Source organism: Nyctereutes procyonoides, unplaced genomic scaffold (genome assembly GCF_905146905.1).
Source record: "Nyctereutes procyonoides isolate TBG_1078 unplaced genomic scaffold, NYPRO_anot_genome, whole genome shotgun sequence".
Classification (NCBI taxonomy): Eukaryota; Metazoa; Chordata; class Mammalia; order Carnivora; family Canidae; genus Nyctereutes; species Nyctereutes procyonoides.
In genome coordinates, this window is record NW_026575146.1 from 42724094 (window position 1) to 42743432 (window position 19339).

Genomic DNA, 19339 nt, shown 5'->3' on the forward strand with positions numbered 1-19339 from the left:
TTTACTTATTATTAATTTTTAAATTGAGGAATCATTGATAAATATTATGTGTTTCAGGCATACAACATAATGATTCAATATTTGTATATATTGCAAAGTTATCAGCACAGTTAAGTCTAGTTAACATCTGTTAAACTTAAAATCTCTGATTAAAGATACCATATGAGACAATCATTTATCCAATTTGGAGAGTTACACACAAAGCCCTTTCAATGAAACTCATTTGTTTTAAGGTCTGATCCACTGATGTTCTAGAAGAAATATAAAGGTTATACTTGGCTTCCTCCTGTGGAACTGCATATATATATATACTAGATACAGGGTCTGGAAATGGGCCTGAATGGAAAAAAGAGGGGCATATGGAATAGACATGATTTCATACTACCCAGGTATTTTTCATTATTATAGATTTGTGCCCTTGTACTAGATCATCATGGGGCCCATACACTTCTGTTAGATTTACAGAACTGACATGCTTCCTCTCCTCTTTGCAACTTCACCACTATCATCCCTCTTTCTAATTACACATCTATCTGTGATCTCAGTCATAATTGATGCAGCAGTTGGTAGACAGAGGACACTTGTCAGAGTCCTACAGATTTTTATATGAGAAAAATCAGTCAGAGCAAATAGAAAGGAAGACATCATAAATTTATTTCATTATAGCCTTGAAGCCTACTTTTCCATCAGACCCAATTTGTTATTGATGCTTAAGCTGTGCTACAGATGGAAATTGCCCCCTCCCCACCTCCCTGCCTCTTTTTCATTTTGTGTTTCACCTATGAATGTCTGGATAAAGACTGTGCTTATCATCCCCTTGATCAGCTTACTATACGTATTTGATTTGTATTTCCCTGATGGCCAGTGATGTGTGTTTGAATTTCACTTATAAATGCCTGACTGAAAAGTAACGAAGAAAAACTGAATATATAGTATGCTGAGGCTAATGTTTAGCCACTGTTTGACTTTTACTGATTTTTGTCTCTGAGACGAAAGTAGCTCCTTTGGGTGATGTAGAACGTAGAGTATGATTCAACTAGAACCAGAGTCCTTCCTGTATTACCGTTGGTGGTGGGCCTCCATGAATGATACATAGCTCAGGTCAATACCCTAATTAGGAGACTATCTTCATGTTAGAAGGATGCTGTATCTCTAATTACACTGATACATAACAGAGGCTTCAGAGAGTTTCCTAAAGGATAGGACTTACTAACAGGCAGAACTGAAGACATTTTTTCATTCTGGCTTGTCTCCAAAGGCCAAGATCACACTAATTACAGTACAGAGGAGAGAAAAACTACAGACTTGAGCTTATTCTGCTGATTTTCAAGATCTTATGGACATTGAGATTGTAGGCTGTGTGTATGTGTGTAGGTATGTATATGTGTGTTTTGGTAACTATGGCAACATCCCATTTTTGTTGGCTCTCTTGGCAGTCTCTTATTGGATTATCTTGACTCCTCAGTATCTTTCTTTTATATTTTACTTTCACGTCTTCAATAAAATATTCAGTTAATTCAAATGTGAATTCAAAACCAGTTACATTGCATTGTTTAATGTACCCAACCCAGTACTTCAGTAGCTTAATTTACAGAGAGGTGATCAAGTAGGTAAATAATGACAGGCACCTGGACACTCTGGTGTCTCATTGTTTTACTGCAACTCTTGTAAGCATGGGTACCTCCATAGCAGAGCCTATTTTAACAGTTATAAGAGAAAAAAATATTATATTTTAAAAGTGATAGGGACTTCCAAAGGTGGCTGAAAATTTTGAGAGAAATATTTATAGCAATATAAAACCTGTCCTTACATTGCCTTCCTCACATAAGTGAATGTATTTTCTTAGAAGAAAACATAAGACACCATTCTTGTGCTCATGAAAACACTCAACAGAAACCTGTGTCTGCATCCTGTGGTATAATCATGCAGTTTTTACACTATCATTGAGGTTTGGGCCAGAAATGAACAGGAACAATTATTAAATGGAGTCTTGCCCACTCATTCACTAATAGACTATGAGGAATTAGCATGGGCTTTGGAGCCCAATTCCCTGGCCTAAATCCCAGCTTCTATTAGCTGTGTGACCCCAGGTAAGACACTAAGCCTCTCTGTGCCTCAGTTTCCTCATCAGTAACATGAACATGAAAATGATAGCTCCTGCCTCAGGAGCTTTGTGGGGATTAAGTGAGTCAGCATAGGAAAAGATTTAGGGGCCTGGTATATGCAATGTTTTCTGTGTGAGGCATTATGATTTGCTTATAAATACCATTAAAATTTTCTTTATTAAGATAGCAAGTATTATTCATCATATATACACTCAAGCTCCTTATTTAAGGTAGTTATTTCTTCTTTCAAAAGCATTTTATTAAGAATAAGGTAAAAATTATCATTACTCAATTTGAATAAACCCATTGTGGAGAATTTTGAATTTTCTTAATTATTATAGGGAAGACTTATTCCTTAGATAGCAAGGGCCTAATCACTCAGTGGAATCCAAACAGATATAAGAATTTCAGTATTTATTCAAGGACACTTTCCCCTTACCCTTGGTTAACATTAGGAGCATTTTCTAGGGTATGCTATGTGAAACATTCAAAATCCTCATTCCAAATCATCTTTGATAGTGAGTACAGGCCACATCTACTCTCTGGGTCTGTATCTGGAGAGCAAACATGGTAACACTTAGGATTTAAGTTTGAAAGTTACTTTCCCTTAAGGTTGGCATAGCCCTATCTATATGGGACCATCTCATGTTTCTGACATTGACGACTCTCCCGTTCCCTGACAGTTCTGGGGATGGTGGAAACGTTTGCTATAAACCTACCTGCCCTAACATCCCCCTCTTTTTGCTGATCTCCACTTTTATCTGCCTTCCTACAGAACCCCAAGTTTTGTATGGAAACCTGGTAACTAGTCTAACAGAAGAGTCTGGAGTGGACAGAAGAATTAATGCTTTTGGAGGGTGTTAAATACTGAACATTGATTCTGGTAAATCAGAATTACTATTAGGAAACCCGACTAGAAGGTCAATTAAGAATGCTGCTTACCAGAGATTATTGACTTTAGGGTCTGTAGACTTACTTTCAATGATGTTTCTTTGGGGCGCTTGGGTGGCTCGTTGGTTAAAAGCCTACCTTTGGCTCAGGTCATGATCCCAGAGTCCTGAGATTGAGCCCCACGTCAGGTTCCCTGCTCAGTGGAGTCTGCTTCTCCCTCTGCTCCTCCCCCTGCTTATGCTCCCTCTACTTCTCTCTCTCTTTCTCAAATAAATAAACAAAATCTTTAAAATAAATAATCTGTTTTTTAGAAGTATAATTTGTTTAGGTTGGTAGAATCATTGGGAATGATTCTCTGGCATCAGGATTTTCTCATCATTGTGTCAGAGGTGGATCTGAATGTGGCCAAAGCTGTGAACCTTTGTTCGAGATCAGTGATTCTCAATCTTTATGTGCATCAAGATCACCTGGAAGACTTATTAAACCACAGACTGGTGTGGGGCCCTAGGTGGCTCAGTCAGTTGAGTGTCTGACTCTTGATTCTGGCTCAGGTCATGATCTATGATCTCCGGGTCGGGAGATGAAACCCGTGTCCGGCTCTGTGCTCAGTGCAGAGTCGGCCTGAGATTCTTTCTTCCCCTCCCTCTGCCTCTCCCCCTGCTTTCTCTGTCTCTCAAATAAGTAAATACTATATTTAAAAACATACACACACAGACTGCTGAGCCCCACTCTAGAGTTTATGATTCAGTGGGTTAGAAGTGAAGTCCAGCCACCACCCCCCCACCAATTTCTAACAATTTCCCAGATGATGCTGATGCTGCTGGTCCAGGAGTCAGCCTTTGAGAACCAGCAGTTTAGGTTATACAGGGATCCCTTATCCTGGAAGAGGACTTTTTTACTCCCGAGATGTAGGTAGACATTTCAAGGTCATCCAAATTCTGGGGTGGGACTTATGCTCTCACAGTCCCTCCTGTCCTGCCCTGCCTCTTGGGGTCCTGCTCCCTCTTACATGGACAACGGTAACTCAGCCCCTTCTTCTAGCTCATCTGTAAGCAAAATAAACTTGTAGAAACATTTCAAAGAACCTAAGAAGAGCCTTCATCACATCAAAGCGAACACTCTCTAATCCTCAAGTGTCCATCAACAACCTTGCTGGGTCTGGCGTTGCTACGATTTTCTGCCTTCTGTCTCTGTCCCCCCACGGTCTTCCTTACCCACTGTCAGGAGGAAGAAAAACCCATCCTCCTATCTGTAAAAAGTGGCAGAACTATCATGTGTTGTTCTGCAGATTCTTTCCTCCTATGAGAGTCTAGCAAAGAATTATCCCAAATTAGACAGTTTTCTTCTGGGAAAAATTCTGGTGCCAGATGTTAAGATAATGATTATTTTTACTTCATTATTATCAAATACCCATCCAAAGGACATCACCATAATAACCCTCTGGATTTATCTACTATTATCATTTCCTTAAGAATATCAAAATAGAATCTGACATATTTAGATCTTTGCCCCTATCATCTTCACTTTTTTTGGGGTCTGGAATTTTATTAGGTGTGTTCATTGTACATGACTCTTTCACTGAACTGTATCTGCTGTCTCTGTCTGGTTGGGATGGCAGGACCGATAGGTGAGGAAGGATAGGGTGGGGTTAGTGGACATGCAAGGCCAAGGTAAATTTGAGGAATGAATTTTTGAAAACTTCATCAAAAGTACATTTCATTATTCTTATAACTTTTTGTTCCCTTTGTCCTTCCCAGAGTTTACTGGTGAACTATTGTCATATTAGTTTGGAATGTGTGAAACTGTTTCTGCAAGAATGTCACCCTGGATGTGGTTAAAAAACTTTGAAAACTGTAGACGGTAAGAGAATGTTGATTTTTGCCCACTTGTATCTCTTTCAGTCTTAAATGTCATCACAAAATGAAGAGAAAACTTGATAAAAGCTGTGCATTGGTTTGTGCTTATCCATAAACCCTCAGGGTTGTTTCCATTTTATTAATACAGGGTTTCAGCAGTCATTAAATATTTCCCAGAAAATAGCTTCTTATAATTTCACTTAAAGCTAAACCAAGTTTTCACGACCTCTCATATAGCACAAAAATTACATGAGTTCCTTTGTACTTTGGAATTCATTAAAAAGCTCAGGAAAAAATGCTTGGGAGAACTTAGATTCCTTTCAGCTATGTTGGCCTCTGTCCTCAGAATACCATTTACTAGAATGATATACAAGGTAGGGAAAGAAAAACACTTGAGTAGTTATTAGAGTTGAAATTACCATTTCAGATGTCCCATATTTCAAGAATTTGATTAATCCTAGTCTCCTCTGTGAAATCTGAGCTTTTTGAAGGAAATCTGAGATTTCTGTAATGAATTAGCCTTTTAGGAAATAGAGGAATCCATAGAACAAATGGGTGAATCCACGGAACAAATACTTCTGTATAGAACCTGAGGAACTTTATAGGTTTCAAGACAAACAAAATAATGGAACAGTTTGAGGAATTTCTACTGACTGTATATCTCATAAAATTTAACTAATAATTTATTTCTGGAAAATATAAATTGAGAGCTTAAAAGACAGAATGGAATTTACATTATTTTACAAAATCACTCTAAAAGTACAGTATTCTCAACAAACGTGTTGGTGGGCAAAGAATTCTGTCTTCTTCAAATATCTCATTGTATGGTGCAAATGTGACCTCTTACTTTTTTATTTTAAGCTAATTTTTCCCTTTATTCACCCATCTTCTTTAACATTAAAGATGCGCAAATTACAGAATACATGTAATCCTGATTCTGTATTTCCAATTACTACATTAGTAAAAAATTAGTGTCCTACTTCATTGCTAAGCTGAGACTCTAGGGTATTGGTGAAAAGAGCCTTATTTGAATATCTCATCCTTTGAATACTGAATTATATAATGCTTTCCAGAGGAATAGGAAGGGTTTTAGAATTTTATAGATCACTATCTGACTGATCTAGTTTGTCTCATTTTGTACTTCTGGGAATAGAAGATTTAATCTTTCTTAGTCTAAAGAAAAGATTAATATTTTAACATCTCCTCGTATTATAGATTTGGGAACTACTTTCATGCCACATAGAATTGTACATTTCTCCATTATTTTGGATGATATAACTGTACCTCTGATCTAACAACGCACACACTGCATTCCCTGGAGCTAAAAGTAATTTTTGGGCATTTGAGATCAAATTCATAGGCTTTTCTAGGAGGAAATCCATTGTGGTCTTAGAACATAATCTGTCTTTTGTTAGAATATAAGTTTGGGAAAAAGCTGAGGGTGTCTTAAGCAGCTCTAAGGCAAGTAGTAAGTAAATAAATAATGACATGATTATCGTTCTAGTACTATCTATATTAAAATGCACACAAATGCCTAATAATTGTTTATAATTATTCCTAATTTTAAATCCTGTCTACTTTCCAAAAGGCTTTGGGACTTATTTTGGTAAACACACACACACATACACACACACACACAGCAGAACAATTTGAAATTATAGTAAACAAAATGTTTGATCAGAAACCAGGCAAAAAAACAGGAGAAATGAAACTGGGTCAAGGTGAGTGAAGCAGTTGGAAGACTCAGGTTGGAATTGCTGGCAGGGAAGGCAAAATGGGAAACACCATACAAATCATGGTCTTTTATGCCTTCTAAAATAAGACCTGGAAATTCTTCATCAAAGTAAAAATTAATACATTCTAAGAAGAATTTATCATAGGATTCTTCTAAAATAATAAGAAACTGAAAACTTTAGTGATCAGACACATCAGACAACTGCACAAAATTCTGATTGGTCAATATTTTATTTTAAAAAATGTTAAGTTATCATTGATAGAATTTCCACATTCTTCCTTCATGCTACCACATATTGTCTTGGGATGACTGCACTTCTTTCCCTCTAAGTTGAGATACTGTGTTTTTATTGGATTTGAATAATTTTTAGAGGCATGACAGTAGAGGACTAGTTTGAAAATAAGGAGATCCTTTTTAGTGCATTATGTTAACTTGTGCTATGAGAATAAGTGAAACATGTACTTCATGTAGAGCATAGTTGGGAAAATTCTTCTGTAAAGGGTCAGAGAATAATTATTTTAGGTTTGCAGGTCAGATGAGTCTGATGCAACTACTCAGCTGTGCCCTCCTAGTGTGAAAGTGAATGGGCAGGGCAGGACTATGTTCCAATAAAACTTTATTTATGGACATTGAGAGTCACAGTAGAGCTGAACACATACCTTTTCCTTCAGAATAAAGCAGGTCTTCAACTTCAGATATTCTCACCATTCCTCACTAATGTGACAAAATTTAAAGATGTACTTGATATTCTCAAGTTTGATGCTATCTTTCTCCTTGAGAAACATAAAGTGTTTAACCTAAAGACTTTTCATGCACTTACCATGCTTAGAATCTAGGCTCATTCTTTTCACTTTTTTTTTAGCTTGAAGATTGTCCATCTTTATGGCTGCACCATCACTTCTGACCTGTGCAAAATAAGAGAAACTTACAAAAGAGTCAAAATATTTCATGACACTTCCACCCTTACCCACTACTGTTTTCAGGAAAATAGAATTTCTAGTAATAAGGACATTGAAAATATACTAAGTTAAATATGCCCAGAAATTTTTCCCAATTAAAGTGAGATATAAGTTATTTTTGTATCAGATAAATAATCAAGGAATAAGTGCATGTAAAGTGTTGGCATCTCATACAAAAATAACATATTTTTGAATGTCAAACACCTCGACCCCCCAGAATGATAAAATTAAAAAGTACAAAATTTTAAATATTGGTATCTTCTTGCCTGTTTGTACTATTTGTCTATAATGTGTTTAAACTTTTACCTGAGATTCCTAAATGGTAAATTGCAGTCTACTTTTCTTGAGTCACTTAGTGTGTTATGAGAGAAGAATAATTTGGCTAACTCTGGAAGGAATATTTTCTCTTTTATAGGCCATATATATTTAATTGTATGTATTATGGTTTTATATGTAATACAGCAATGTCAAATATGTTGATTTCTTCACGACTTGTGTCAGAGTATTGTGGTGGCTTCTGGGGAGCTCTATATCCTACAGGGTACTTTCACAAACTGCAGACAAGGCTGTGCCCTTTGACTTGAGTCTCCGTAGTGAGTATTTTATGCCAAGGAAAGTAGCTATGCACTGTCTCTGGCAGGGTTTCCCAGACACTGGATAATGATTCATGTGGATGTGGAAGGTTAGGGAAGTGGGGCAGGTAGAATGGTCAAGGGAAGGAAGATAAGCAACACCGACATCAAGCAATGTCACCCAGTGATGACTGTCTCAGACCCAATGCTTAAGGTTATTATGCAGGTCAACTTAGAGTTGTTCTACATAGAGGGCAAGGGGGCTTGAACACCACCACTACTTTCAGAGGAGATAACAAATTGCTCAGGTCCCTACAGCTGACTAGATGCACACGCAAAGCAAACTCCAGCAGCCTTGGGGCAGTCTTCAAACAAGTGATATAGGAGTAAACAGTTGGGTGGAATGCATAGGGGATCTAAGTGGATGGGGCAGAGCAAGATAGCATTTGCTACTTGCACTATGGAGGGAAACACGAAGCACTTGAATCAGTGATCTGGTTTGAATCCTAGTTCTAGTCATTGTGTGATTTTAGTTGTTTCTCTCAACCTGAGATTTAGTTTTCTTGTCTCTATAATTGGGAAGCCTAACCTTGTGAAGGATATTTAAAGGATGACCTATGATTGCATGGTGACAAAACAGGGAAAGGATCTTAGGCAGAGGCAATATTGTGGAGGAAGCACGGAGTCTTAAAAAGACTGCTTAATTTTTGGGAAACAGTATTGCTGGAGGACAGATCCACGTGTGCAATAGGTATGTGGGTGGAAATGGGGTCTTATGGCGACACTTAAGAGTAAAGCATAATCTCTTTTTGGAAGGTTTGGGAAATGATATCTAATTTAAGGTCTAAAGCAGGTGAGGTGGATATTAGGTCAATATGGTAACTGAGCTGAAATAGTGCATCCCACTTCAAACACAGAGATGAGGAAAAAAAAAAATACAACCAAAAGGGTGTAATATAAAGCCAAACTCAAAGCAAAAAGGTGGGGTAGATTAAAGATGGTAAAAAAAATTTTTTACTACTCCTCTAATTGAGAGATGGTGACTATTTTACCTCCTTTTGAGTCTGGGTTGGTCTTAGTGATTAGCTTGAGCAATAGAAGTTCAGCTGAACTAACATTTTAAGACTACTGAGGCTAGGTTGTAAGAAGCCTTGAAGCCTTGGCCCAAGACCCTTTGAACACTCATTGTTGGAATCCTGAGGCACCATGTAAGTTGTCCAACTATCTTGAGGGAGGGACCATGTGAAGAAACCGTGAGACCCTATGAAAGCAAATGTTGAACTAAAATTTAAAAATTCAAGGGATCCCTGGGTGGCTCAGCAGTTTAGTGCCTGCCTTTGGCCCAGGGCACGATCCTGGAGCCCTGGGATCGAGTCCCATGTCGGGCTCCCGGTATGGAGCCTGCCTCTCCCTCTGCCTGTGTCTCTGCCTCTCTCTCTCTCTCTCTCTCTGTTGATCATAAATTTAAAAAAATTTAAAAATTCATCAATATAATTCACCACATTAACAAGATAGTGAAGGAAAAAAAACATGATCACCTAAATAGATGCTGGAAGCATCTAACAAAATGAAAAATCCACTCATGATAAATATTCTTAACAATGTAGGAATAGAGGACAATTCTTAAACACTATAAAGAACATCTACAAAAACCTCTACAGTTAACATTACAATTAACAGTGGAAGAATGAATGACTTCCCCTGTGATTAGGAACAAAGCAAGGAGATCTGTTTTTACTACTATAATTCTACATTGTACTAGAAGTCCAAACCAGTTTAATAAAGCAAGAAAAAGAAAACATATACAAATGGGAAACAAAGAACTAAAACTATCCTTTTCTTCTCATGACATGCATGACTGTATATGGAGAAAATCCTAAGACTTCTTCCAAATAGCTACTAGAACTAACAAGTCAGATTAGCAAGGTCTCAGAATATAAATTCATTATAATTGAAAAATCAATTGAGTTTTATATGCTGGCAACAAATAAACAAGAGATAGATCATGTTCATTGATAGGCAGACTTAATACTAAGATATCAGTTCTCCCCAAATTGATCTACAAGATTCAACACAACCACAATGCCAGATACATATGTGTAAATTGAAAAACTGATCTTAAAATTTATGTGGAAATATCTAAGACCAAGGAATGTCCAAAACAATTTGGAAAAAGAATAACAAAGCTGTAGGATTTATACTACTTGATTTTGAGACTTATTATCAAGCAATGTGATCAAGACCACATGGTGTTAGTGAAAAGGATAAATATACAAATCACTTGGACAGAATAAGTCCAGAAATAGACCTACACATGTATGGTCATTTGATTTCTGACAAAGGTGATTCTATGATGAGAGGATCCTTTTTTTTTTTCAAAAAGTAGTGCTGAAAGACTTGGATATCCATATAGAAAAAAACTCAATTTTAAACTTCAATTTTAAACTCATCCAATACACAAATGAACTCAAAATGGATCATAGATGCAATAGCAAATGAGAAAATCTGTATTTCTAGAAGAAAACATAAGAAATACCTTTGCAACTCTAGGTAGACAGGTTTGTTAGATGGGTCACAAAAATATAAACTACAAAATAAAATATTAATACAATGGATTTTATCAAAACTAAAACCATTTGCTCTTCAAGAGACACCATTAAGAAAATGAAAAGGCAATGCACAGAATGGGAGAAGATTTTCAAAGTATACATATAAATGACAGAGGGCTTGTTTCCAGAATAAAGAAAAAAACATACACAACTCATAAGATGGCAACCTAGTCAAAAATGGCACATGATATGAACAGACATTTCATTAAAGAGGATACAAGAATGGTTGGTAAGTATATGAAATGTCATACAACATCACAGTTATCAGGGAAATGTGAATTAAAAGCACAATGGGATACCAATATGCATCCATTAGAAACACTTCAATTAAAAGGACAGCAGCAAGTGTTGACAAGAATGTGGAATAACTAGAACTCTCCCATACTACAGGTAAGAATGTAAAATTAATCCCTTTGGAAAACACTTAGTCATTTGCTTATAAAGCTAAACATATACCTACCATGCGATCCAGAAATCTCACTCCTAGGAATTTACCCAAGAGAAATGGACACATATGTTCCTTCACACAAAAACTTATACAGTAATAGTTATAGTAGCTTTATTAATAATAGTCAAAATCTGGAAATATCCCAAATGTCAATCAAAATATAATGGATAAACACATTGTGATGTATATGTATAATGTAATCCTACTCATTACCAGAAAGGAAAAAAATTCCGGAACTGAATTCATTCAGAAAGGAACTGAAATCTGAAACAACATGAATCAATCTAAAATCATTATGCTGAGCAAAAAAAGCCAAACATGTTAGAGTACATGCTGAACGATCCTCATTACGTTCAACTCTAGAAAAGACAAATTACTTCCATTAAATCTAACTTCTGAGGTTCTAATCATGGAGCCCTCTCACAACACGGCAGCTACTTCTTCAAGACCAGCAAGAGACTCTCACTTCAGGCTCCTCAGACAGTCTTATATAACATAATATAATACAAGACTGACTATCCATCCCATCACATTCGTAAGATCTGCTCACTTTGAAAAGGAAGGGATTATACAGAGCATGTACACCAAGGAATGGGAATTTGGGGCCACTGGAGAGTCCTGCTTACCACAGTTGCCTTTTGGGTTTTACTGTCCAAAAGTTTCACTGCACCAAATTTAAATTTCTCTTTCTCTCTACTACCTGCATATATGATATGAAATGCAAAATTCTTTTTCAACTGAGTGAAGCAAGATGTACGCATGAGACATAGTTTTCTAATGTGGGAAAATGACATAGGAGTGTTGCTTGGTCATTAAAAAGTGGGATCAGATGTTTGAAACTCAACACTCCTCACTCAGTTCTAGTACTGAATGTCTACCCTGCTCTGGTTTGTGAAATGATGTTTATACTGTTTAGAGAATTATAGTGATATTTAATTTTTTATAATGCAAGATTTACCAAAATCTGATAACTGCCAACACATATACACACACAATGTTATATATTGATTACAGAAACAATATACATTCGAAGAGGAAGTTCAACTGGATCTATAATGCTGTATTTTCTAAAACCAGATCTGATAAAATGTTCACATTTGCAATTTTGGGTATATGGGTGTTATATTTTCCTTTCCCTTTTTTCAGATTTACATAAAGAGAAAGAAAATCACTATGATGTAAATTTGACACATTCTTTTCTTGTAAAATCTTCAATTTTCTTATTGCTTCCTTAGTAACAGCAAGCCATGGCAGATATTCATGAGAAAACCAAGACTCAGGGTCTTGCAGGGGCAAGAGTTTGAGAGTTTGAGAGTTTCTGAACTTACTAATTGGTCCCTCAGTGGTATGCCATTACTTGGATATCTAGTTCCATCTAACAGGCTTATTGGATTTTCTGGCGCAGAGTAACTATAGTGTTAAATGACTTTGAGGAAGGCTCTTGTACCTGAAGGAAATCCTATAGGGTAGATTATAACAGGCTTCCATTAAAAGCCTCTTCCATTTTACTGGGTAAAGGGGAGTTTAAGATGTGGTGCTCATTCCCTGTTATAGGAAATTGGGCCAATTTATGACATAGTGGCAAAGGGATAATTTCTCATGATTCATCACCCTGGTCATTGGCTATCAAGAGGTTTCCCAAAGTATGTTCTCAAGATCACTAACTTGGTGGAAAGCCCTCTGAAATTGAAACAAAAACAAAACCAAACCAAAAACCTGGCTTCCGTAGTCAAATACATTTAGAAAATTTTAGATGAAGCAAGTATAAACAGCTTTCTTTATCTCATTCAAGAAGGGATAGAGTAGGATTCTTTTCCAAATTTATTTGTGTTTTAGAAATGTACTTGATCACCATATCATCTTTTCACTGTTTTAAGAAACACACTCTAACAAGATTATCTTTGATTTTTAAAATCCTTGGGTAGCCACAGAGCAAGCTGATCTTTCTCAAAGTCATGCTGATAAATACAGGTAAGCTCTCTTTACCTACTAAATCACTGGCTCTCAAAGGTTGCTCTGTTATCTCCAATTTCTCATTAGCTCTTTCTGGTTGCTAGAACAGAAAAGAAATACTTCCTATTTCTTTCTTCTCCTTCTTTCTTGAAAAAATTAGAGACAGATTATATAACCCTGGCCTTCCCCTGAGTATATTCTGAGGATATTCAAAAGCATTTATCAGTAACTTGTGAGTGGCTTTGCAGAAGCATCTCACATTTTAGATAAACAGGAGGTTTCTTACTCTTTCTGTAAATCAACTATTTTCTCACTGATTTACATGACAATTTCAGAATTGTCAACTTGTACTTGTGCCTAACAAATTAGTCCTAAGCTTCGTTGCCTCCTCCTCTTTCCCCTGATCTTCTCTGCCATGTAGTTCATGATGTATAAATAAACACTTAGAAATATGAAAGGCAACCCAATAGGAACTTTAAGGATTTTTTCATAAGCCAAAGAGTCCTTTCAAAATGTGAGTGATTCCTTAATAGAATCAACTAGAAAGTCCAGAAATAAACCCAAATATAGAGAGAGGAATTAAGTATGTCAAAAGTGACATTTAAATCCATGGAGGAGGGAGCCCTGATGGAGACTAAAGGGAGAGCTATTTGGGTATATGAAATGGGACCAGATCATAGAGGACTCTGAATGCCCAGATGAAGAGTTTACCCTTAGTTCACTTTTTATTGGGGAACCTCTAGGAATTGATGAGCTTAGGGTGCAGGTTATCATCTCAACCTTTATCGACATTTTTGGCCAGATAATTCTTTGTCATGGGAAATTAGCCCCATGTATCACAGGATGTTTAGCAGCTTCCCTGGCCTCTACCTACTTGATGTTAGAAGCATCTTCCCCTTTACAAATTGTGATAACCAAAAATGTCCCCAAACATTGCCAAATGTCTCCTGGACAACAAAATTATCACAGACTGAGAACAACTGAGCTCTAGGACGACAATAACCGGTGTTTGAGAAGGACTGTCCAGTTGTGGTTGTTGCAGAACGAACAGAAGGTGAGCAGGACAGGACCCTGAGACAATTCTTAGAGGCTATCCCAGTACACTAGGTATGGTACATTTTTACAGTAAGGGCCTCTAATAAAGTACATATCCTTCTATCTGTGACCTTGTATGGTCCCCTCTCACATTGATATAGGGCTTGGCCACGTGACTTGCCTTGATCAATGAAATATCAGCAACCACGACACAAGCTGAGCCTTGAGAAGCATGTGTGCATTGGAACTTAGCCTCTTGGAACACTGCCCCCATGAAACAAAGCCCACACTACCCTCCTGAAGACACATGGTCCAGCTAACAGCCAATACCAACTTCCAGATATGAGTGAGGCCCTTTAACATCATGTAGCTACAGTGACTACATGATCTTAGGCAAGCCTGCAGAAAAACTACCTACCTGAGCCCTGCCCAAGTTAATGACAACTTAATTATGAACAAATGAGATGGCTGCTGTTTTAAATCACTGAGTGATTGTTGTATTGTTATGCAGTGATAGATAACTTATAGTAGGTCTGGAGCAGATCACTATCACTGGAAATGAAAAGATGTATACACAAGACATTCACAAGAATCAGTATCTCTTGATGACCCTTCAGTGAAGGGACTCAGTGAAAGGGCAAAACGGGTAAAAAAAATAGAAGAATTGAGAAGCTGAGTGCAAAGGGCAGATTGAATTCAGGATTGAAGTTGCATGAGCAGTCTTCAAGAAAACACTTCTGACTAGGCAGTTAAAAGTATTAACTCATCTATTTTGAAAACTACTGATACTTAGTAATTGCTAACAGTATAATGATAATAATACTTCAAAGGTTCAGTTTAACAAGTATATTTCTAAAGCTTTAAAGGCATTACCAAGCTAGCCACTTCTTACTTCATATGGAAAAATCAATCTTTAGAATAAACAGGAAAGCACATAAACTCAAAATCAATAACAATTTATATTGCACTAATGATAAAATTCATTTCAATGTATTAGCTGTCCACTTGTATGGAACTATATTCGCTTAGCAATTAGATTGCTAAGACCATGGCCTTTAATGGAATGCCTCTCATAATTGACCAGTTAAATTTACAGATGGTGATTATCAGTGGTATTTACAGCTTGATAAATGCTGACCATTGACTCTGTTCATTGTATTATTCAAGAATTAGCAGTTCCTCAGATGGTTAGCACTTAGCTTTATGTTTAAGAACACCAGCCTGGAGGGATGTCTGTCAAATCCCCTACTTTATTTTAATCCTAATAAAAAAAATCAACTAATAAGCAATAAAGAAAATCTGGAATGAGATAAAAATGGAAATATGGAGTCATAACTAAAAGAAATGGCAGTAAATAAAAGAGAGCCTTAAGCGAGGAGGGAATGCATAATGTGAAAATAACCCAAACGCATTTTCAAAGGCTGTTAGGATCACAGAAGAGAACATATGCGTAAGTTATATGACAGAGGGAGGGTCTCTTGGAAACACGGTAAGATTTAAAAAAAAAAAAAACAAAATCATTGACTTTGTAAGATCTTGTACCCATGAAACAGTATTAAAGAAACAATAGCACTGCTGAAATGAATATTTAAGATGAAAAGGTAACATGAGCTTGGATATATTATTTCCGTCGAGATTAATCTAAAAAAAAAAAAAAGAAAGAAAAAAGGTACTCTAGTCTTTTATCTAGTCTAGCAGTCTTAAATGCTGCTGCCTGCCAAAGGAGTTTGGTTTTTAATTCTTTCTCAGGTTGGGGAGACAAGGACGGAGAAAGCTTACTTGGATGGAGGGACCTGGAGGACCTATGTGATTTCTACCGCGTATAGACCAGGTGGAATTTAATGTTGAAAGGACACGGATTAAAGCAAGCCAGTAAAATCAGAGAACGGGGTCTTCTGGTAACTCTTGTGGTTTAGTTCGCAAGAAAACCTGTATATGCAGACGTTTACCAACGTCCTGGAATTGCAAGATAATAGACTACAAGGGATCCCTGGGTGGCGCAGCGGTTTGGCGCCTGCCTTTGGCCCAGGGCGCGATCCTGGAGACCCGGGATCGAATCCCACGTCGGGCTCCCGGTGCATGGAGCCTGCTGCTTCTCCCTCTCCCTCTGCCTGTGTCTCTGCCTCTCTCTCTCTGTGACTGTCATAAATAAATAAAAATAAAAAAAAAAAGATAATAAACTACACATAACCTTCACCGATTTGGAATCCTACCCCTACCTTCCTGCCCGCTCCTTCCGTCCAGGTAGCTCTGCACGCTCCTACTAGTTGCCGGCTTTCCCGGAGCAAACCGTTTCACGCCGAGGGGCCGGGCGAGGCCAAGGCCGGGACCCCGCGTCGGTGGCCGCCAACCCGGGCCGGGGGGGGGGCGGGGGGGGGCGGGGGCGCGGTGCTGGAGGCCCCGCGGGCCGCGGAGGCCGGAGCCGGAGCCGCGCGCCCCTCCTACCTGGCTGGGCGGGGCCGGCGGGCGAGGGCGAGGGCCAGGGCCAGGGCGAGGGCCAGGGCGAGGGCCGCCCCGCGGGCGCTCAGTGTCGGGCGGGCGCTGCGGCCGCAGGACGCGGAGTCGGGGGCGCACCCGCACCCGCACCCGCCCCGCTCCCGGGACCCAGGGGCCGCGCGCCGCCCCCGCCCCCGCCGCCCAGGCGCCCGCCCCGGCCCCCGCCCGGACGTTCCCGCAAGTGGCCGAACCGGCCGGACGGGCCCGACTCGCCGCCGCTCGGGGCGGCAGCAGGTGGCCCCGGCGCGCAGAGCGCCCCACCGCGCCCCGGAGCCGCCCGGGCTCGCCTCGCCGCGCGGCATGGAGGCGGGCGGGGACCGCGAGGAGCTGGCCCACCTGCGCTCGGTCTTCGCCGCGTGCGACGCGAACCGCTCGGGGCGCCTGGAGCGCGAGGAGTTCGGCGCGCTGTGCGCGGAGCTGCGCGTGCGGCCGGCCGACGCCGAGGCCGTGTTCCAGCGCCTGGACGCCGACCGCGACGGCGCCATCACCTTCCAGGAGTTCGCGCGCGGCTTCCGCGGGGCCCGCCGGGGGGGCCGGCCCCGAGCCGGGGCTCCCCGCCCCCCCGCGGCCGCCCCAGCGTCGGCGGGGCCCGACCCCGAAGAGAGCGGCGAGGCGGGCGAGGGCGAGGACGAGGACGAGCGCGAGGGCGACGGGGACGCGCGGGCGGCCGCCTGGGGTCGGGCGAGCCCCGGCCAGGCCTGGCGGGACTTCCAGGAGCGACTCGGCGACGAGGCCAAATTCATCCCCAGGTGCGCGTCGGCTTGGAGCGCGGGGGCGGGGGCGGGGGTGGCGTCGGCTCCCGGTCCTCCCCGGGCGCCGCCACCGCCCGCCCTGCCGCGGGGTGGGCGGGCCCGCCGCCCCCGGCTCTTCGGGGCTCGCTTCTCGCGGTCCAGCGACTCTCAGCTTTTCCGAGCGAGGGGGGAGATTGCCCTAGAGTTGCAGAAAGGGAGCGCGCTCGGAGTCGGGGTTGGGGGAGAAAGTTTCGCTTGCCCATTTCTGAGCCCTGCAGAGCTCACACCGTTCGTTGATTCCCGGGGCCGCAGTGAAGTGTGCGGCGCCCGGAGTCCGCGCCCCGCATCTCGTCGCACCTTCCAGCGGGGCCTCCTGGCTGCGCCCCAAGCGGCGACCCGCAGCTGCGAATGGCCGAATGCCAAATTGGTGTCCTTTTGTATGTAGTCGTTCTTGTTGATTTCCTGCAACTACACAGAAAACGAAACATGTTGGGCATTTATATTGCTGGACTTTACGTCTTCAGTGATGCCTACCGTGTGCCAGGCATTTTGCAGAGTTCGTTCATTTGATTTTTGCAGCCACTCTGGAAGGTGGATTTTCTTATCTCTGACTGATGGAGAAACTCAGACCCAGAAATTTAGAGGTGTAAGACATTAGGGAACTTGACTAGCTAATAAAAGAGCAGAGATTTGATCTCGATGTTGAACTGAAAAACTCGGCTTTTCTACAGTGGAATAGAATGATAAAATCATACAGTAAATTCTCTGGCTTGGACAGACATGATATCAAGTTACTAACTTAATTCTCGGGGGGGGGGGGGGGAAGAGCATACCTGCAGAGGCAGGGCGTGGAGAGAAAGATGCTCAGGTTTTATTCAAGAGTCATTTGCATCTGTTCGCGCCTTCCTGTCATGGTATGTCTCCAAACTGCTATTTTCACATCTTCCTCTACACTTCCTCCTCAGGCACTACAAACACGTTAAAGCTATAAAAAATGTATTTCTGCTCTCTGTTTGGGTTCTAGTTGAAAGCTTATGGAGCTGTGGCTGTCGTTATTAAGAACTGAGAGGTGTCATTTTGGCTGGCAGCTCACATATTTTAGATATGAGACTCAGAAAAGCAAGTAGCCCTGGAAGGGTCAGTGGTCTTGCTCGCTCACCCATTCACAGCTTGGACCTGCAGGCCTGGGAGTTCCACTTCCTCCTCTGCCCAGCTCCTCCCTCCATTGGAGAGAAAGGCATGGAGAGTGACTCACTGCAAGTATGAGTTGAATGGTGTGGAGAAAGTGGGTGTGATACCCATCTTTTCTATTATTTACAAGCGAGTTAAAGGGCAACGTCTCTTCCAGGGAAGCACAAATTTAAACATTGCTGTAAACTATACTGTTGGAATGATCTTTTATCTGTAACTTGGTTTGGGTCCAACTAATTAAAGAAGGTAACAATTTTAAGAGTAAGGAAAGGAGAGCCCATACATACCATGTTTTACAAACGCATACCTACACACAGATCTGCTTTTCACAGTAGTCAGGTCTCAGCAGTAAATATTTGACACTTAACCTTGAAATGATTAGGATGATCCTCTTAGAATCAGGATTACTATTAAATCAGGATTTAATATTGCTGGTGACGTTATTATCATGGCTTTCCAAACTCTTCAAAGGTTATCAAATTTAATGGGCACCAGTGTCACCTGGTAGACTTGTGTTTTTAAGCCACACCCTCTTCTGATTGGAGATTAACAAGCACAATATTTGCCTTCCTGTGCTTGTTCAACTGGAAAAGAACTAAACTGAGTTGCTTCATCTGATTGTTACCATGGCAGCCATTAACTGTTTCTGGTAAATTCGAGCGCTTCTATTCCACTTCCGCATACAGCTGTTCATCTTCTCTTCCTCTCATCCAGGTGTGGTAAAAATCTTTTGTTCTCGATAAAGCCATTGGCGTTAT

At 40.5% G+C, this 19339-nt stretch overlaps 1 protein-coding gene and 1 long non-coding RNA gene across 4 annotated transcripts in view; one reads left to right on the plus strand and one right to left on the minus strand.

Moving 5' to 3' along the window:
* LOC129500180 (uncharacterized) overlaps positions 1 to 16484 on the minus strand; it is a 33457-nt gene extending 16973 nt beyond the window's left edge. The window contains exons 1-2 of the long non-coding RNA XR_008662510.1: positions 16383 to 16484; positions 7408 to 7492 (exon numbers count right to left, since the gene is read on the minus strand). This is a non-coding gene — a long non-coding RNA (uncharacterized LOC129500180). The remainder of the gene's footprint in view (positions 1 to 7407; positions 7493 to 16382) is intronic.
* A 364-nt stretch (positions 16485 to 16848) lies between these two features.
* Positions 16849 to 19339, plus strand: part of RASEF (RAS and EF-hand domain containing) — a 75992-nt gene continuing 73501 nt past the window's right edge. For 2 of the 3 annotated variants that reach the window (XM_055310332.1, XM_055310333.1), the window contains exon 1: positions 16849 to 17408. In XM_055310332.1, the coding sequence (XP_055166307.1) occupies positions 16960 to 17408 (449 nt within the window). In that variant the 5' untranslated portion in view covers positions 16849 to 16959. The remainder of the gene's footprint in view (positions 17409 to 19339) is intronic. The other variant, XM_055310331.1, reaches the window with a different exon arrangement.